We start from the raw sequence: 22,980 nt of genomic DNA on the forward strand, positions 1-22,980 counted from the left end.
TTATTTTCTCAGCACATAAATTTATTTTCAAAATCAAGTTAAAAAAATCATTTAGTGCTGTAATAAAATAGAAATTAAAGTGATCAATTAAATAAGTTTAATAACTACAATATTAAAATATAATTTTATTGTAATTATATAATATATTATATTATAGATAATTATATAATTACAAACAATCAATTCTTTGAAATATTTTAGAATCCTTTCAAATCTAGTAGTTTAAAAGCAACAATCTTAAATTTGATATACAATACGTATATTTGGTTCTAAGATATCATTACTAAATGTGATACTATTATAAATGTGAGATTATTAATTAAAAATATCCAGGTATTCAATTTTTCCTTTTGCATAAATTCAAATATTCATATTTACAGAAATTTTGCTGTCATAATTTTAACAAGCTATTTGATTCTTCAGCTAAACAATAATCAATGAAATTATTTTCACATTATTGATTTAATGACATTATTGCGCACAAATTTTCATGAAATTTAGTGCCTATCTTAATCAGACTCTAGTTGTCCTTTGTTACAACGGAAGAAGTAGCAAAAGCAATTGGTGGTAAGAGAGCAGAGAGAATAGTAATAGATCTAGCTAACTAAATCAGAGAAAAATGTAATAAAAAAATGGTTTTATTAGACCATGATTATAAGATAAAGTCAATGGCTACGCAAGAATCATAGAAGCAAATAAAACATAATACCTCAAAACCATAATTACAGGTATATGTCAGAAAATCAAAACAAATGAGGGATACTTCATTTGACATAATTCCAGGTTTATGTTAAATAAAACATAATTAAAATTATTAAATATAAATGTCAGATTTACTCAAGAGCTATTGTCAGTGTCATAAAACCAATAACATGTAAGTAAACTAAGAGTGGTTAAGCATACTAACTTAACATATTTCTTCTTATGTAACATAATAGAAAATCCATGCATAGACATCGGAGGGAAAAAAAGAATAACTACAAAGTCTAATTTTTAAAATAAGTAAATAAGTTTTTCTTAACACTGTTTAATGAATTAAATACTATAATTTTCATTTATCATAAAAATTAAAGGATTAACAATTTTGAGATTAACTACAGTGAACAAGTTATTGCCTTCATATCATTTCAGTTTTGCTGCATACATAAAATAAAAAAAGAAAAATAAATCTTACAACTTAAAATAATATAATTTTCAACAAAAAAGTAATTATGCATGAACACCAAGTCAATTTAATTATAATCACTCTCAAAATATATTATCTAAGTAAATAATATTATTATCAATTAAAAATATAAGCATTATTAGTTTGGAAGCTAAAACTTATTTGAAATATTTATAATAACATAATAAGGTGACAAAATAAATCAAGACCATAAACATTTCTAAAAAAAAGAGTGTGTCTAAATGTTGCAACTAACAATAAACAAATGCTAATTTTCTAAATGCACAATAATATAACAAATTTATGAAAAAAAAGTACAAGGTCACTTTAACAAGCTCTATAAATAAAAATATGCAAATTTAAATAGAAAAACTTAAAACTTTTAGGAACAAAAAGTAAAGGAAAAATTGTATTATCAAAATATTTAGCTACTCCATTTCAAGAAACAAGAAGCTGAAAGACACAGAGCAAAGATATTTTGAACAATGTTACAGATTTCACTTAATTTTATTCAAACTACTATTTTAGTCAATAAGTTGTAATCAATCACCATTTTCATATCTCTGAAACCCACATTATTAAAGATATATGTTTATTACAGATATTATGTATATTTAAAACACAAGCAAATGACATGCTTATTTAAAAGGCATGAAACAGAAAACAACCTTTATTAAAAAATAAGTAATTCAATAACCTCTAATGTAGTTAAAACAATATTTTTCTTACCACTATTTCAAACTCAGGGCCAACAATTTTACTCCATTTGGCTTGAATAGCTGCCTCTACTTTTGGGGACAGTGGCCTTGCTACAAAAAATAGAAAAACATGATTAATTTTACATATACATTTCATGATTAACATGTTTATAGAATTTATATATTAGGTATAAAAACCATTTACGTTAAAATTACTATAAATTTAGATAATAGTACAGAAAAACTTACCTACTATACTTACAATAAATAAAAAAGTTTGTATTATAATCTTTATTCTCAATCTCTTTTATTTGTAAATAGCATACATTCTTTTATTTGTAAATAGTATACTATTAAAATTTTTTGTGATGAAAAATTTGAAACTGCATTGCAGTTCTTTGATTTTAGCATTGAGTTTTTAAAATGTTAATCATAATCAGAGAGATCTATTTCCTACAAAGAATATCTTATACTAGAAATGAAAATTATAAAGAAAAATAAGTTTATTAAATTATACTATAATATTTTTTTATAAACAAAACAAATATAAAAAATCAGTGTTGAAATTTTTACAATTTACTAACTAGGTATTAAGAAAAATTATTAAGTTATTCTCAAAAATATATAAATAAATGAAAAAATAATGCATAAAATTAAATTTTAAAACAAACAATATTATAAAAGCAATATCTTCAAATCATCGATTTAAAACTCAGCTACAATAGATTATAAATTTATTTTAATATCTTATTTTAAAATGGGATGCCTAAAAAACTGTATTCAAAAAAGGATAAGCTGAAAAAAACTTGCATTCAAATAAATAAAAACGACACAAATTTAAAAAAAAAATCTGAAAAATACTTTTGGCAGGACCATGTCAGGGAGAAGAAACAGAATTTATAATTTAAAGCAGGCTTGAATATTATTATTTTCATGCATTCCCTCAATGTACGTTTTTATATTACATATTTTAAGCATAAATGTATGTTTAGAAAATATTACAATTTATTTTTGACAAATATATCGATTCCATGCATCACATCTGGAATCGCTTGTCCATACATGTCCAACTAAACTTATAAAAAATGATTGAAATAAACTATTTAATGCTACAATAGCAGCATTTAAAACATTAATGACATAATCAGATATTAAAAACTTACATGAAAAAAGAGAAATACCTTATTATAAAAAAATGTTTAACATGTTACGTTAAATTTGTAAATATGCTAAGAACACAAAAGAAATTCTTCAAAGTGCTTTTGTTTTAATTTTGAATGGAAAAAAACTTACTTGTTTTGTAACAAAAATAAGTAATTTAAAAACTAGGTTGTTTTATATGTTTACATATAAAAAAGTTTTAGCATTTATGATTCTTTTTACTCATTTTATAACACTGAATAAATTTGAAACAGCATTTAATAACAATTATAAGCATTAAAAAATTATGTAAAATAAATAACACCTAAAATTAATGTATGTCTATATTTTAATTTCTTATTCTCCGGAAAATAGGGAGGAGAGCAAGAACAGTCTTCTGCAGCAGCCTTGTTTGGAGTATAACAATTATACAACAATAGTTGATTAATATATAGTTTTCAATACATTTCTTCATTAAAGTAATATTAAGCTTTAATGAAATGAAATTCAAGTCAGTGTTACTCAATAACTAATCACTGAAACAGTAAACTATAGATTAAAATCAAGCATGGGAAGGATGGGTAAAAGGCTCACTCTAAAATTTTGCATTATTTTAGAACAGGAGATTTCGATTATCTTATTTTCAACAACTAAGGTTCAACATGTTATTCTGAACCTAACTCAAAAAAGTAACATAGTTTGTTGACAAATTCAACTATCTTTAGAGAAAAACTATCCCACATTGGAGCTAATTGGAGGAGAGAGGCACAATAACCTCCTGCAGTTATCCAAATGGCAAAAAGGATTGAAACCCAAGACGCGGAGAGATACCACTGTCAAAAATTTACACTCAAAATATGTGCGCCAGAACAAAATAACAGAATATACATTGACCAGTCATCACTGAAATTCAAACCTGCATTGTTACATTTGAAAAAGCATACTATTTCCAGAGTCCTGCAAACTTTTAGTTTTAATAATTTTCTAACATAACTTTTAAAATAATGATTTATTTTAAGATACACATGACATTTTGTTCATATAAAACAAACTACAAAGTAGCCAAATTATAGCCAATTTGCATATAATAACTAATTAATGCATTCAAACAAAATGCTTCATGTCAATATAATAATATCTGGATCCACTTCCGTCAAAAGTTTAATCCAAAACAGTAAAAGGAAAAATAGATTTAAATAAAATAAAAAAACTAGTAAAATTCACATCTAGAGTAGGTTTTAAGTTCAGCACTCTTTACAGCATAAAAAAAGTGATTTGTTTTAACACCATGCAGATAAGAGGTTATATATAGGATTTACAAAATTTTTAAAATTTACACTCTTACAATAAAAAGCATATAAATAATAATGTAAACAACAAAAAAAACATCTTGTTGCCACTAATGCAGAAGCTATAGAATGATTTTAAGAGGCAAAACATGTTTAAAATTCTTAGAATTTAGTTTCAAAATGCCTTAAATTCTTGGGTATTTCCTAAACGCTAATTTTTCTATTTAAAAGCATGAGGGAAAATAGTATTTTAAGCAGGGAGGCCACGAGTTTTAAAGTTTTGAATATCCAAGTCAAGAAGTTAATAAAGAAAAATCCATTTATTTATATGCTATATTTTAGACCCCAAATTCAAATGTAATGATTCAAATAAAAATAAAAATTAACTCTGGCATGGCACACACGTCAAAGTACTCTGTATTAATACAAAAAATTACATAGTTTCACAAGTTATAAAACTCAACTTTTTTTTACAGTAGAAAAGTTGCACGAAAAAAAATTATCAGAGATGCAAAGATAACAACTTTATCCAGTCACATATTGACAAATGCAAATTATCTTTATATTATTGGCAAATCAAAAGGAACTGTTATTAAGGTGTTTGTGCCACTTTTAACTAAGGCTTAAAAAATGGGCCTAAGCATCGGATAGAAGAATACGAAATTTATGGTCCTGACCATGACCAATCAAGAGTCTGATAACTCCATTGGTGGTGAATGGTCACACCTTTGAAAAAGTCACCGAATTTAAATACCTTGGAACAATTGCCACCAAAAAATCTGAAAGGAATGCTGAAATTGATCAACAACTAATGCTGGAAAACAGATGCTACTTCGATTTAAGAACCAACTATGATTACAAATCATTGGGAACAGTAGGTATACAAAAAATATACAACCAGCTGTCTTCTATGGCAGTGAAGCATCATCAAATCAAATAGAATAAGGTATTTGGATCACTACTTAAATTGAAATATTATTCTGCAAAACTTTTAACCTTCAACGCAACAAGTGGCATTAGAAAATGGAAAAGGCCACCACTCAAATGGCTTGATGATGTTGAGAAAGACATGAAGACATTAAAAGTGACTAAATTGACACAATATATATCTGATAGACACAATCACGAATAAAATAATTCTTCATCGGAATTGCCCCGGCCAGCTCTGGGCTGAAGAACAAAGAAGATGAAGACATGTCTTCTTCTTGGTTTAGATTGTCAAGTAAACCACACATAATCAAAATAGTACAAAAAAGAAATGCCCATTGTCAATTTTTCAATATCTGAATAAAATTTTGTCTAAATTTTCAATATATATAGAGGAGTTAAATTTGTAAGAATAATTAATGTTAAAAATTGCAAGAGTGTATACAATATTTAAAAGAAAATTGGTTATGATTAACACAGTAAAACAATAAATTTGGTTAAAGCTAAAGAGAAATTTTAAATTAGAAAAATTATTCTCCGGCATCTAAATAAACAAAGTTACCCCCTGAAACATATTTATCAACCTACTAAGCATATTAAACGCAAAATATATATTAAACGTCAACCTGACGATTTTTTCTTCTCATAGAAATATCAACTTTTTTTCAATATTAAATAGAGAAATAGGGTAAAAACATTCTCAACATACTGGAGGATAGAGAAAAAAAACAAGAATTGCTTAATTGCATATACTTTTAATTTTTTTCTTTAATCATCATGGAAACAAGGATTTAAATTTCATTAAATTACAAATACATTAATGTTTTCATCATAAAAAAGCAATTAATAAAAAATATCATAAAATAAATGAAACTCTGGAACAAATTATACTTAAAAATTAGAAATAGAGTTTACAACATGAATATTAACAATATTTAACATTATTAATTGAATATAATCATTTTTTGACATAGTAATGTATAAAGTAAAGCAGTGTTTAAGAGCATACATGAACTATATTATTTGTGTTACTTGATTAAAAACTTCACTTGCTTCAAAAATCTACAAATTAGTAGTCAACATGTTTCAAGAGCTAAACAACAGGCGAAAACTCACAACTTGTCAGACAGGAGTGAGATGAAAGAAAAAAAAATTGAAATAAAAAACGCAAAGTTGCTAAGGAAAAATAAAGGTGAGAAACAAAACTAGAAAAGAAAAAAACAGTAGTAGAGAGGGAAAAAAATAGGAATAACAGAACAAGAAAAACCACAATGTAAATCAGGGTTAAATAAATTTCCAAAGGGCATGGAGAGGTGGTGAGGAACCTAATGAATCAGAATTCATATATCAGAATTCATTCAAGAGAATCAGAATTCATATGAATAAAATGAGATTTTTGGAAATCCAGATGAACTGATGTCACTGGTGTGGAAATAATTTAGGCATCATTGAAATTGAAACTATGTCCAAGATTTCAACAATGTTCAGCAAACAATGATTTCTAGTACTAATGATGACAAACGTATCTAGAGTGTTCCTTTAAACTAAATTTAAAAGTGGGTCTAATTTGTCTGATGTAGCCAAGGTTGCAATTACAAGGAATGTTGTAAATGTCACAGCAGTTATCAAAAACTAATAGGATTGCTCAGACACTTAAATTTAATTTTGTTATCAGGTCTAAAGATTGCTTAAAAACTAAAATGGGAGATGTTATTAGAAATTTTACAAGAATCAGGACAAAAAAATGATAAAGTAACAAGTTCTCTGTAAGGATTTGAAAAAGAGGGGCATTTGGGTCCAGTGAGTTTAGCAAGAACTGAATAAACTATAGAGGGTTAAATCCATGGTTAGCAGCGGAGACAGCAGAGGAAATTAAGTTTTATAATTTGTAAATTTTACTTTCATGCAAAAATACCATTCAAAAATATCTATTTAAAATAATCAGACCAGCATACCAGAAAAATTTAAAAAAAGAAGGGAAAAAAAACTAGTCGCAAAATTTCTAACACGAAAGTCGAAAACTCACTGCCTTCCCTTTTCAATAATTTCTGTTAGAGAATCTCTGCTTTGTTTTCAGAGTATAGAATTGGAAAAACAAAGCAACGTTTTCAAAATTCCTCTATAAACTTTACAACCAGTTTTTTTTTTAGTTTTATCAAAAAGCTAGTTAGCTTATTTCACAACTAACAAAAAAATTAACACTTTTGAGAATAAAACGTCTTAAATTTGGATTAAACGTCATTAAAATTGCAAAAGTATGAAGAAATTCAGAATTTTTACCATAATCGTCATCTGATTCATGAACTTGGGCTTGAACAGATGGAAGTGAGGGATAACTTAGTTCACCTGTAGCTACAAAGGAAGAGAAGGAAATTAAATTAAAATAAGTCAAAACACATTAATAACATACATTTAGCTTTTTTAAATACTGTTTAAACCTAGACTACTTGAGATTACAGATTACAGAATAAAAATTGTCTATTTGCTTAAATTTCTTGTTTAATTACTTTTCATTTATTTATTTATAAACGATTTAGTATCAAACTTATGATAGCAAATTATATTTCAATTTTTGCCTGCTAACTCCATAATATTTTCTTTTAATATCTGATCACACTTTTATCCTTTAAAAATGGCTCAGTGTCTTAATAATGCAAAAGGCAACATTTGAAAATTGAATTTTTGTCATCATAACTGGTAAATGGGTATTAATATTGCTACATTAGTTTATCTTGTCCTATTCTACTGTGCAGTATGTGATAAAATGCTTAAAAGGACTTCATATCAGTGTGATCAGATATTAAAATTATAAAATTTGTGGAAAAAAATTCTGCTAAAATTTCACATGGCAATCTTCCACGAGTTCTCAAAGCAGCTTGATAAAATGGGTGTTCTATCAGCAGACAATGTTTTGTTTTTACGAAACAGAAACTTTAGGCTCTACTTCCCAAAATCAATGATATATAGATCCCTAATGTATCAATAATGTTTTATTGGCTGATGGAAACAAATTTAACATATTGGATTTTGATGTAAATTATGAAGCAGAAAAAATGACAAACTTTATCCCTAAAACTTAGTTGGAATAGTAAAGTATAGTGGTGGTGTCCTTGTGTGTTGGTGCATATCAGCATCAGGATAATGTAATTTGAAACTTATTGATGGCATTATGAATCAACATGTTTATTTAAATATTTTAAGATGCAATTTACAATTATGCTCCCAAAATTTGGATATTGGAAACAACTTTGCTTTATATCAAGATTATGGTGAAGGAATATTCAGTGTGCCAATTTAAGTGGTGATGATAGGATATCAGGTGTGGGTGGAAGTTAGTAATATGGTAAACTGGTCCAATTGAAGATAGTGATGAAAACAGAAGGTGATGAAAATAATACTTGAACCGGATCAGAATTAATAAAAAGCTTTTATTTAATATATTTGCAGAGCTCGAGATACCAAACATAAATATTATCCATTAGATTTTCAGTTGAATCAATTTTGCATAATAATATTAATAAGGACAGGCCATGGGAGACAAATCCCCCACGACCTGCGTAATCAAAAGTCAAATTAAAAAGTACATGTAATTTGTTCCCAACGGACACTGAAGCATGGATAGGAGATCCGAAATTGGCGAATTATCAAAATATAACATAGCCAAAACAAAGCCAACCAGCATATCAATATTGGGTTTAAAAGAATACCTTGGTGATTACGAGTCGCCAACAAATCTATGAGAATTATTACAACCATGCAACTGAACATTTAGCAGTTGGAAATTAGAATAAAAAGTTATAAATAGATTTTTGTTTTCGATTAGGAGCGACAGTGAATTAATAAGTCTGCCAAGTTATGAAATAAAAAGTATCCGTTACACTGATCTATAGAGAAGAAAAAATATTTTATATTCGTTTCAAAAGATTAAGTCTTTGGTTTATTTTAAATATAATTCTATTAATAAAAATAAGCTTTAGTAATAAAAGATATTTAAAAGAATAGGAAATAAATATGTAATGCCAATTGTGGCATCACAAAGATTACAATTACAAGCACACATATCTCACTATTCATGTCTGATGTATCTTTAATTGACCACAAGCTTTTTGCACACCAACTCAATTGGCATTCATATTCATATGTTAACCCAATAAAGCATATTTGAAGACAACTGGGAGTTAGAGTATGATAACAGGATATTAAAACAAACAAAAAAAAACGAACTAAAAACAATAATAGTGAAAAAATGAGCTTTAATGCAGAAAATACAAAAACAGTTACATTTATTTACAGACTTTTAAAGAAATTGTTGATGCAAAAGGAAACTCTATTAAATTCTAATTTAACAAAAAAATTAAATATTTACTAATAATAGGAGGAAATTTTTTAAAGTATAGAATGGCTTTTGTGAGATGAAGTTATTTTTTTAATATAGATTTCGTAAAAATATACGTTTGCTCTGTTTTTAAATATTTCATGCAGGTATACTAAGAATAGAATACATTTCTTAAAGTTAAATATTCATACTGAAATATTCATTGAAATTAAAGGATAGAGCCCTATTTCATTGAAAGTCATAAGTGTACTAACACTTTTGAGAATCACTGTATACACAATTCAATATATAAAGCAATTTTATACAGTATTTCATCTAAACAGTGCTCTTTATAAAATTCATTGAACATATTTTCGTTAAACCAATATCAAATTTCAAATGTTTAAATAATGATTGCTTTGGATTAGCATTATTATTTTAAAATATTCAGTATACAAAAATGAATGCTGCAAATGCAAAATTGTCAAATTTTTTGTTGCATGATCTATAGAAAAAAAACTAGATAAATTCTTCAAATTTTATTCTTTTTTGCTTTGTTTTTTCTAATTTGAAATCAAAATATTAAAAAATTCCAATCTAACCACATGGCTTTTATTAGTTTAGATTAGTTAATTTATTTTCGTTTTTATAACAAGGAACCTGTACAGTGCAGAACAAAAAAATCAAAGTTTTGTTTTCCTTATTCCTAATAAACATATATGAATAAAATGCTTTTATATTTTATGTGTATACATCATTCAACATGCTTCTTATGCACTCCTTAAACTTTGTTAGTTTTAAGGATAAAAGGAGAAACAGATTCAGAAATATTATCTTTGGAATGCAAGCAACATTTACCAACTTTCAACATTGTAATTACAACACAATTCAAATTTTGAATCAAAAATCAAATATTTACCAACAAAACAGTAAAATTAAATGTTAACATACAGTTGGTTCTTAAAAGAATCGTTTTTTTCTTTTTTAAATTTGTATTAAATCGAGAAAGTTAGCATTAATGCAACAATTGTAATGGTTTGTCGACAAGCATTGCTATTAGCAATTGTAAGAAAATGTGTGATTGGTTGGCTTTGCTGAAAAAAGTAATTTACTGATTTCATAGGAAGGGAGTACAAAAGCTTTCAGAAAAAGAGTGCAATATAAAATCGATTGTTATTAAATTATAACCAACTAATTTTTAGCGAATTTTATATAGCTAAAAATACTAAAATATTTTAAATCATTATGTCAAAAGGAAAAACACCTCTGAAGCATCAGAATTTGAATGATAAATGGATTATAAACAGACAGAAGCAAATAGCCTAACCCTTCTTCCACCTTCACCACAATATTTGCCTTTCCTAAATTGCAGAGTCCCATAGTCTCCAAAGAGGTCAAAGGTATATTCATTCATTTAGTAACTAAGGGAGAGCTTCATGGGGCATTCTAGCTTAACAAGGTTATAATGGAGCAAATTTTAATGCAAGCAAAGTATTTCGAAGTTGATGATATTTCAACTATTTGGTGATGAATTTCCATCTAAATAAATGTGTATAACGGACGATAAAATAATTTAAATTTAGAAAATTAGTAAATAGTTTAAATTAGTAAAATTGAAAAAAAAAAGTTCTAGCTTTTCTTAAAAATTCTCCGATTTTTCCAAGTTTTTATCCAAATTTTCCTGACTTTTCCAGATTTTTTCTAGTATAAAAAATTTCCTCATAATTCCAGATTTTTAAGGTGGGTGGCCACCCTGCTCACAGTCTTGTATTGATATACTTTGCTTTGGCTATATGAATACAATATTAGGAAGCACTCTTTCTTGAGGATATAATCGTGTGAGCTAATGGCGAGATTATATCTTTTCATTATTTTGTTTTCGGCTTTTTAAATATTTTTAATAATAATTTTTTTTAGAAATTTTTCTTGTTTTTTTCTTTTCATAAATCTTTATTATAACTTTTCGACGTAATCTCCACATTTTTTAATATATATAGAATTTGAGAAACAAATATACAATAATAATGAAAATTGAAAAGAAAAACTATACAATATAAAATTCCAAGCTGTGACAGCACCAAACTACTAATGACACAACTAGAAGAATACTTGAAGAAAAATATTTTAAGATGAAATAAAGTAAGTTATTACCTCATAGGAGAACTAAAAAGATTTAAAGAGCAACAGAAAACATGAAATAACATACTAATAAATTAGGAACCAATTTCTCAAGTATTCTTGCTAATGTTTTTTTTATACTTCTTCCAAAAAAGAAAAAAAAATGCTGCAATTTCATTTGAATCACTTGAGATTTATTGATGACTATTATTTTTTAATTGTTTAGATTTTATTAATATTGCTAACACAATTTATGCAGAGGAAAATTATCAGAGGAAAATTATCTAATTTAACTTCAAACTTTCTTGATTTATTCATTACATTAGATTCATCTAATGATCTAATTGATGTTTTAATAAAACGAATTATTTTTAATTTCCTGTCAACAAGTTAATTTTTTGGAAATTTAATATATTGATTATCATCCACAGAAATGTAATTATATCTCAAATTAATCACATGAAATTTATTTGCAACAATGATATACTTATTTCAAAAAACTGTAAAACTTTATGTAAGCTTCTCCTGGATCATGACATCCTGCTTGATACCTGATTCATAGAAAAATGCCTTCTGAGGCTAAATAATGCATGGTTTTAAGCTAAAGAAGGAAGCCCCAAGCATTGAAGGTTCCGTTGGATTACCTTGAAACATAATCGGGTGCCTGTCTATATTTCAATCGGTTTACTAATGTTATATTATTAAATTTAATGTTTATACAGCTTTTTGTAATTTTTATTATTTTTAATGCTTATTCTTCATCTTTTTACGCATACTCAAACCTACATACTTGTTAGAATATTCGACCCTACAACTTTCTAAATTCATTGTAAAATTCTGTTTCCCATCTGATGATTCTAAGCACTTCCACTTCTATTTTTAAGATTAAAGTATATAGTCTTCGTCCGACTTGGTGTTGGTTTTTTTTTTTCCTTGGGGCAGTCGGGGGTATGATTTTTTGTGGTAATCTAATACCAACCACTGAAACCGCTCCAACACTGGCTGCAGGGTCTTGATGAGCTACCATGGCAGCTTCATCAGTTACTGGTTGATGAAGCTCCCATGTATGTCAGTGCATAAACTTTAATTTCTTTTTAATATTTTTTCCTTTTTGATAGTTAGGTTGCTATTTCCTGTAGTGTTTCTCACAGAGTGATATTTAGTACGTAATTTCGTGTTAATGGTTTTGATCCTTTTAGTTCTCTTATGAGGTACTAACTCTTTTTCTTTTATCTTAAAATATTTTTCTTTATATCATATCATATTATATATATACATATATAAAAGAATTGTAGAAGTTTTAGGAGGACTATGACCCCTCCTTTGTTTTAATTTAGTGATCAAAATTATTGTAATTTTTGCTACAAATGGCAGTGACACTAAAACTCTTTATAATATTTACTATTATTTAAATAAGTTTCTAGTTTTTAATAAATTTTGCAAATTTAGCTGAAATGCACAACAAACTAAACACAATTTTAGGTACTTAGGAATAACAATAAATAAAAGTAGGGGGACAATAATTACCGATTGCCATTTGAAGTTGCTGATATTTTGCTCCTCTGAGGTACCTTGCCAAACGTAGTTTTACAGATTTACCCGTGCTTCTCAAAACTTCAACAGCATCATGATTGGTATAGCCGTGTAAAGGGCGACCATCAACCTTAAATACAAAATACCATCAGAATGTTTTCAAAACGAACTAAGTTAGAAAAGTTCATTATGCAGGGTTAGTAATGGCTCAAAATAAAAATAAAAACATTTTACAAAAATCTAATAATAAATAAAAACATAAATAAAAATTGGGACATTTTTGGTAAAACATGCACTAGACCATTTTTAAAAAGGGGAAAGAAAGAGCAAAATAAAAGAAAAATTGGTATAGCCGTTTAAAGGGAGACCATCAACGTTAAATACAAAATGCAATTAGGAAAAATGTCAATTTTTTTCAACACAAAATAAGTTAGAAAAGTTCATTATGCAGGGTTCATAATGTTTGAAAAAAAAAAAAAAAAAAAAAAAAAAAAAAAAAAAAAAAAAAAATCAGGACTTTTTGGTAAAATACACACACTAGACTATTTTTAAAAAGGGGGAAGAACAAAACAAAAAAATAATAAATAAATAAATTTAAAGAAAATTAAATTTAAAAAAATTGGTATAGTAGTTCAGAAGGCGACCATCAACCTTAAATACAAAATGCAATAAGGAAAAATGTGTAGATTTTTCAACACAAAATAATGTAAGTTAGAAAAGTTAATTATGCAGACCTTGTAGTGGTTCAAAATAAAAATTAGGAAGAAAAAAAACATCATATATATATATATATATATATATATATATAACAGAAATTTTGATACAATACACACACCAGACTATTTTTAAGAAGAGGAAACAAAGAGATAAAAAAAATATGCAATCGACTGCTTTGAAAATGTCGTTTTGCGTTTTGTATGTTTGCAACCTTAAAGGGAGATGAGAAAAAACATTGATAACACTTAACGTTTTCAAATAAAAAATTTAAAGAATACGCTAATGAGATATGAATTTAAAAAGTCGGGTACGCGTTCAAACAGTACGAAATCTAGAAATCTTAATTTTCTTGACTTCGGAAATAGATTCCTCAAAATAAAAATAGTTCGAAATAAGTTCAAAAGAAAACTGATAATTATAGTTATTTTCATGCAACAATAAATTACTTCAAAACTAAATCATACACAATCTACACACTAAAGAATAAATGCATACAAAACTATATGATAAGAAAACGTAATACATTGTAATCTGGAAATAAATATCCAGAAAAAAAATTACATTGTTACGCAAAATAAATGAGCACCAAAAATTTCGATTTTGCAATAAATGAAATGAAGACTAGTACTGTAATTTGACGCACAAAAGAAAAAAAATGTACTTACTCCTTAAAAAGGTTAATAAGTTTATCTTTAATATTATTTTGCAATAAGAAAAACAAATTTTCGTTAGCAGAAAAAGTTTCTTTTTAGAAGATGGCCAAAAGTCTGAAATAAGATTAACATCTTAAACTATTTAGAATTTCAAAAATTATTAATTTTTGAAAATAGATGAAAAACTAAAAATCTGGAAAAATAAGAGCAGAATACTTTGTATCAGGAATATGAGGACAAGGTTTCCTGGAATATCAGGACAAGTACAAACCCTTAATAATGTGTAGAAATAATAAAAAAATTTCGAAAGAAATCTAAAAGAAGCCTAGTCAATTAAAAAATGATCTTGAGTTCTAACTTTTTGAAAACTATCACAGGATAATTCAATAAGTTACAGAGATCTTTAAATATGTTTCCATGAAAGGATTACATGTCCTTATTGTATGATATGGACAGAGTGCGTTTATTGAGAAAATAACCATTAAAGTTAGTTAACGTTTTTTGCTGACCAGCCTGTGTTACCAGCCTGTCAGGTTATTGGCTTTGCACCAGAAAGGCTCTGAGTTCGAATCCGGGAGAAGGCATGGATGTTCTTTCATCATCTGTATCATCCATCTGTCCTTACTGTGGGAGCAATGCTGGCCCACATAATATGGTGCCCCTGAAAGAGTGGCCAATAAATCTGTCCTTTGGTCATTCTCCAGGTGGACATTCGAGAAAAAGAAGTTAGTCAACATTTTCTAGTAAAAAATTGCTAAATGAATCGAAGTATTCATAATGATTTATTAGAGACAAGGATTCAAAAGTCGATTTAGAAAAAGTTTGAAAGTTTATTAAAAAAAAACATAACTTCAAATTTATTACAATATACACTGAAAAAGGTGCCCCTTGCACCTTGTAATGGCATATTTAATGCATTTAACATACCAAAGAAGCTAGCTAAGTATGTAAACTTCAACAGCCAAAGAATATCAAATATATAAGAGAACAAAGAAAATACAAAATCAAGAAAAAGTAAGTTAACATTTTCGAATTAGTGACAGTTCAATAAAAATGTGTAAATTGCATGGATCTTTGGATCGATCCATGCAGTTTTATTTTAAACATTAAATATTCATTGAAATAAATAATAATAAAAAAAATCGAACCTTACTTCTGTAAATTATTATAACGCAGCTAACAAAACCTCCAGAATGCATTCCTTGAAATTGTTAAAAATTTATCTATGGATCTATCAATATAGCTTATTATAAAATAACATGCAGAATGTATTTTCAGAAAATGTTCCGAATTTATCTTTGGATCTATCCATGCAACTTCTTTAGAAAAAATAAATATTAATTGAAATGGAAGAAAGAACATGTTTTTGAAAGAAATATGTTCTAGTTCAGAATTATCTTTGGATCTATTAATATAGTTATAAATTTTTTAATGAAGATGCAAATAATTATAAAGTAACTTGCAGAATGTATTCCTTGAAAATGTTCAGAATTTATCTTTGGCTCGATTTGGCTCACTTTTTTTAAGCATAAATATTTATTCAAATTGTTCAGAATTTATGTTTGCATTTATGCATGCAGTTATTTTAGAAACAATTAATATTGAAATGGAAGGAAGAACATTAAAAAAAAAAAAAAAAAGAAGAAAATAAAGAGTATTTACCTCAATTATTTGATCATTTACTCTAATCTGACCGCACATATCAGCTGCGCTTCCCTTTGCAATGCTTTTTATAAAAATTCCAGAAATTTCTTCTGAAATAGAAAAAAAGGAAATGTTAAAAACAAATGGATTATAACTAAGATAAAAAAATAAAAAAAAGACACGTACATGTTTACTTCAAACACACATCAAGATATACATACAAAACAACATTATAATTTATTATCCATTCAAAATATTTCCAAACCCATAACTTTGCATAAAATCAATTTTTCAATTAAGCGGAATTTTTGATGAAAATATTTCTTCCCCCCAGTGAGCGCAAATAAAATGAAACTAATTTGCCTATTTGTCAAAAAATTCACGCAATAATATAAATATTTAAATAGGTTTAAGTTCAGGCTTGAACTTATTTGTTGAACAAACTTAAAATGGGCAATAATAAAATAAAAATGACTATAAAATATTTTTAAAAAAATAAAGTCAGCTTTAAAAAATCCTGCATAATGTTGTTCTCACAATGCTACATCAAATTTCAATTGAGGACAAAAAAATATATACTACGACGGTAAAAAGTAGTTCCACTACCTCTTATAATTTTTTTTATTGTACGCTATAACTGTAAAATAAAAGAAATTACAAAAGCTTGTAATAATATACCACACACGTTTTAGTTTGATACATATACGCCTCATTCAGATTATATACGTGAATATATATTTCTCCATATTATTCTGTAAAAAAACAAATATGATTGAAATAAAAAATATGAGCTCGTAGTTGAAATAAAGTTTCATAACTACCTTTAAGGAGCAGCTAAATACTCGCAATAAACGTATATGATACCATATACTAGATAGCCATATCTTAAAACTAAATACAAAAATATTTCGCCATCCATTTAAAACTTCCTTCCGTGAAAGAAAAATAAATTGACACTGCCATATAGAAGAGACTAACTCAAACATAGCAACCATTCTACTGCTTTTTTGAAGGAAAATGTGGGAGAAGTTATGGCCATCATAAATCGGCCATATAAGTTGGAGAAATATACTGACACCTACGGTAAAGGTCCATCACTTGCTTAAAGACGCCAGAGGAACTCTTTCAAAATGGATATTTTCCACAAAAATTTATTATCCAAACGCGATGGGTATATTAAGTAAGCCTTCAAGGGAAGTAGTTTTTCTTTCCTCTAGTATACATAGTATATATTTTTTATTTTTCAAAAGCTGAAAGGAAGTACAATACATATAGTCCCTTAAAGTAAGCAATATCACAGCGCTTAAAAAAATCACCATAAAATTTCTTATTTAAAAATAATAAATATTATATTTCGAATAATCATGTGAATTAGAAGCTTCGACAGAGACTGTTTTATAGTCAATATTCAAAATTTAGGAAACTACTTAAATTACATTAAAATACAAGATTATTGGGACAAACTTTAAGGGGAAGCAGGGGACAGTACAAGGATTTATTTAGATTTACATAGCAACGCTTGGTCGGAAATGTCTTCATTCGCCGCTAGGTGGTGTTGTTCACAATTAATTGATGGAAACCGACCTGCATTGCCGCGGTCATTTGAATTGTCATTGCCCGCAGAAGAGTATGCAACATTTAGCGAACACCGAGCTGGCAGATATGAACAGGATGACAGAGGTAAATGCACAAGCAGCAGAAAGATTCTATCGCGAAAGGTAACCACAGAGAGATACACCGGACAGTCAGATGCTTATTAATTTGCAACGCAATTTGCATGAACATGGATCAGTACGAGGCAATGGGCAAAATGAGGAGAGGGGACACGACTGACTCGAACTTTCAGCATGGTACAAAATGTATTGGATACCGTTCGAAGGAATCCGAGCTGTCGTTACTGCATTTCGTTCGATGGCTTATCTCCCCAATCGTAAAATTTCTTGGTGTATTTTTTTTTCTTCAGAAATTTTAATTGATTTTTTTAAATTTACTTCCGAACACAAAAAAATGAGAAACCACCAACGTTCAGATATTGATGCGAATTGTGGGGAGACTTGAAGTTGGCCAATCTCAAATCTTTGTAGAAAATTCAATCAAACGCCCTGTGTCGTGCGCAATTTATGAAAACAATTTCAGCAGTCCGGATTTGTCGAAGAAATATTAGTCAAGAGCCGCATCGGCCAACGAAGATCTGTATTTGTTCATAGAAGGGAGGCTTAACAGGGATGCTAACAGCTTCTTAGCTAGCTTGTGACCACTATGAGGCTACAGAAGGCAGAGTTTCACGGCTTACTGTTTGAAGAAGGCATCATGAGAGAGGGCTAGTTGCAAGAAGACCTGCTGCTTGCGTCCTGCAGACTTCTACTAACAGAAGAGTCCGTTTAGGTGGGGATGACCATAGAGATTGGAGCATAGCTCAATTTCCCAGATGAGTCCCACTTCAGTCTGACCACTTACTGTTGACGTACTTTCATAAGGAGAGAACCAGGAATCCATTGCCGGACCTCTAATGTCTGAGAAATTGACCATTACGACTGAAGTTTACTGGTCTGGGCAGGCATATGCTGGATTCTCACACAGTCCTCCACGTCTTTGAAAGAGGTACTGTGACTGGTGCGTGAGGTATGGGGATGAGATCTTGAAGATCTATGTTGACCCTTTTAAGGGTGCAAGGGGTCCTGATTTTATTTTAATGGATGACAATGCGAGATCACACAGAGCACATCTGGTCGATCATTTCAGGAAAATTAAGAAATTCGCCAGATGGATTGATCAGACAGATCTCTAGACCTCAACTCTACAGAGGATCTCTGGCACGCTTTGGGGAAGGCATTACAACACGCAACCAACTCCGAGAACCAGCCAGTGTCTGAAAACTGCGTTACTGAGCAAGTGGGATAAACTGTTACAAAAACCCATAAATTAATTATTCCCAGAATGAAATCATGATGTGAGAACTGTATACCTACCTGTACGTGGCCCATAAACCCTATTAAGCCATTTTTTTTATTCAATTCAGTAACTACTCTTTGATATCATCTGATAAGTGTTACGCACAATCATGCGTGTGTATTATTACTGTTGAATGGTTATTACTTTTGTATTAAACTATGTTCAAACAAAATTCTCTTAATTTTAAACATTAGTGTATTTGCAAAAAATTTTCGGACGCAGAGTTGCTGCAGATGACTATTTTTTATTACATATAGCTAAGTAATCACCCTATATGAATAACAATTAGCCAATTCAATCAACTTAGAATTTTTTTTTTCTAATTTAACCATTCATATCTCAATAGTTCCGATTTGGAAAATAAATTAATGCATCAGAATACATCATTTGAAATACATAAAAAACAGTAATAAAAAAAATTAAAAAAAATTATTGAAAAAAAAATTTTTTTCCACTCTAACAAAATTTAGCAAAATGTCAAAATAATGATTGTTAAATTTTTTAACATCGTGAAAAATGACAGACTCAAATACTAAAAAAAATTTCAATTCAATCAATCCAATTTAACTAATTCATTTCAATTTGAGTAATATTCCTAAAACAAACGTGTGCCAACTGCAACAAATTAAACTTCAATTCTAAACATCACCTAACTATCACCATGTAGTAGAAAAAAGTCGAACAATATATGTATATTAATAATGATACAGCATTGCAATAAATGACGAAATCGTATTTCAAAACTTTCTTGTGAAAATATATATGCTTTTTGTGTTTGTTGCAGATATGCAAACGGTGACATAAATGGTTAAAAGTGGAAGTTAACGTAATAGCAGTTGAAAAATAGTATGATAATCTGAATAAGGCTTAATGTTTAATAAACATTTAGAATGCTTCATGCTAAAAAGAAAAAGGAAAAAAAATCTTAAAAAAGTTGATGTTTTGCTTTGCGAATTTTAACTATGTCTACAAGTCAGGAACATTAGCCAGAACAAGCTGAACAGAAATTTCTTTGAATGCATCAACCTAGCTGAAGATGCTAATATCAGACCTTTGGCTCACTTTTTTACTTCTGATGTTATTCTTACACTTAAAAACATGTACTGAGCAAAAACACACAGATTGTCGAAACCCTGTGAAAGAGCAACCCCCTGTGGGTCTGATCAGGACGAGATTAATCCGAGTAATTTTTAGTGTAGAGAGCAACCCGACACGAGCGGTAATAACCAGGACGGTCGGGTCTCTACTGTAACAAAGGTACACTTTTTTGTTAATGAAGTTTTTTATGATCTTAACGTTATTCATTATGAATATTTGTCAATTCTTCCCATTTTTTGTCCGTGTAATTTTCGTTTCCCTACTTGTAAATATGTCTTGAACTTTTCTAAACATTCAGTTATTTGTTACTTTTTACCATGGCAAAGTGCCATTGTTTTTTTCCCTACCTTAACATGTGCCATTATTTGTTGCATTTTATGTAATCCGTCTATTGTTTTTGCTTATGTTATCATTACAGGATGACTGGGAAAAGGGTCATTATTGGCCTCAGGAGCCCAGCTAGACCAAACAGACCAGACAAGACCTAGCCAGAACAATCATCAGGTATAAAAGCATGTACACATGCAAGCAAAATATTATCATTCATGACGGTATTCATGACGGAATGACGGTATTTACGTATTAACCAGTCGACCATTTTTGTCAAATCTGAAAATAAATTTGGAAGTGGTTGAAATTTAAATATTTTCTCATATTTCAGCATGCAATAAGTTATTTGTATTTTATCAATGTCTTTATAATAAATTATTACGTAAAAATAAACTTGGGAAATACCAAAATAACTTATGCACGAGTATGACGAAAATGGTTGAAGGTAACAAGTACTGGATTAGAAGCGATAATAAATTAACCAGAAAATTCCAATACATACGCAGAAAAGAGGGATTAAGGAAATTTATATGTTCTTATCTGGATTAAGTAAAGACTAAGCCGAAACAGCTGCTGTTTCGGAAGATCCAAAAGAATATTTTTCCTGACTTATTGTGTACACATTTAATATATATGTTCACGAAGCTAAGAGGACGACTATTGTACCACTTAAATCGTAATAATACAGTTTTATGAAAAACTACTATTCCTTCCTACTTCCTTTAAACACTTAAATGTAATCAAGCAGTTTCTTCTAGTAACGCATTACAAATAGCTGCCTCTTTTTTTGGCTAAACATTAAGGCGAATATTGATCGAAAAACTATGATAACTGCAAAGAAAATTCATTATAGACAACAAGCAGAACTCTTAATTCAAAGACAAAATAAGTTAAACGGAATTCATATTTTCAATTCAAATTTTGCCTTTTTTCTTTTTTAGTCACATGACAGATCGAAATTTACCTGCTTTAACCTGTTTGAACTCAATTGGCGATAAATAATAATTATAAAAAAATATCTTCATTAAATACCTGATTTGCAACGAGCTTATTTTTTTTTCAAAAATTAAACTCAATTTTTTACGTAAAAAAAAAAAAAATTACCGACGTTACTTTATTTATTTAAAAAAAATCATGAAATATTGCGGATTGTTACATAAGATTGGAGAATAAAACAAATATTTCATTACGGTGTCAATTAATCACAATAACGGTATCATTTCTGCAAAATAATTTTGACAGCAAATTTTATAATTTTTTTTATTTTACTTACAATTTTAAAAAATACTTTTTCCATAAAAATACTTAAAAAGCTTTTTAGAATTTTTGTATGATCTTAGTATGATTTAAACTAGATCTTAACGATGTCACTAAACTAAATATATATGTGTGCGGAGATTTTGTGCCTAATCATTTTTTGACGTTTAATCACATGAAAGATTTCAAATAATTTTACTGATATTTATTGAATTTGAGTTATAAGTAGATATAAAAAGGATTGTTCTTCTTTTCAAAAAATATTTCTTCATTTAAATAAGAACTGCTTAAAGTTTGTTCTAATTAGTAAAAAAAAAAAAAAAAAATTAAATAAATAAATAAAATAAAAAATTAAATAAATAAATAAATAAAACGTCAAAATTTAGAAGTCGATCCCATTTTTTGTTTGACGGAAAAAAGTAAAATAAATATAAAAACATAATATATTGAGAACAAAGCATCATCTTTAAATCAATTTCCTTGTAACAATGACTAAACAATATCGATAAAAGTGCATTCTTTTTACGAGACATTTCCGTATATCTCGGATTTTAAATTAAACAGCCCAAATAAATATATGAAATTTATTATCTGTCTTATGAACCATGGTTAAAGTGAAGCAAGGCACGGAAAGTTAGTGTAAGGCACGACAAACATTATTGCGAAGAAAGAAAAAGAGGAGAGTAAATAATATCGGCTAAACGATAGCCAAAATTATTACATCTTTTTTTTGTCGTTGTTGTTGTTGTCGATCAATTCATTGAAAGGCCTGATCTTTTCGAGCACGAAACATGTTATGAGCACGATCCTTTTTGACCAAGTATTTTGAAGTAGATATCGTAAAAGTTTTACTGACTTTTCAACAATTCATTAATTTCGCTCAACAGAATCCGGAACTATTAGAGAAAAAAATTGAAAATAGAAAAATAAACATAAAAAAAGTTAAATGAGTATGGATGGTGTTTTCTACACTAGGGAGCGCTGCAAGTTCGGTACCGACTAAATTTCCGAGTTACTGTTTCCGTTGTACTTTAAAGCCATTTGACATCATGTTTTGAGATTCTTGCAAACAATGTATTTGATTACTTATTACTTTTGCTTACAATGCTAACAACGCTTGTGTTTACAATGCTTAAAAGTGTTA

General features: G+C 28.3%; 1 protein-coding gene across 9 annotated transcripts in view; it reads right to left on the reverse strand.

Annotated features, from left to right (window-relative positions):
• The window catches only part of LOC107448785 (multiple PDZ domain protein), a 646,665-nt gene that overhangs the window by 279,402 nt on the left and 344,283 nt on the right, over positions 1-22,980 (reverse strand). For all 9 annotated transcript variants that reach the window (XM_071183400.1, XM_071183401.1, XM_071183402.1 and 6 more), the window contains 4 exons: positions 16,218-16,309; positions 13,180-13,315; positions 7,500-7,571; positions 1,895-1,974 (listed from right to left, as the gene is read on the reverse strand). In XM_071183400.1, coding sequence (XP_071039501.1) covers positions 1,895-1,974; positions 7,500-7,571; positions 13,180-13,315; positions 16,218-16,309 — 380 coding nt within the window. The remainder of the gene's footprint in view (positions 1-1,894; positions 1,975-7,499; positions 7,572-13,179; positions 13,316-16,217; positions 16,310-22,980) is intronic.

Source organism: Parasteatoda tepidariorum, chromosome 7, assembly GCF_043381705.1.
Source record: "Parasteatoda tepidariorum isolate YZ-2023 chromosome 7, CAS_Ptep_4.0, whole genome shotgun sequence".
NCBI lineage: Eukaryota > Metazoa > Arthropoda > Arachnida > Araneae > Theridiidae > Parasteatoda > Parasteatoda tepidariorum.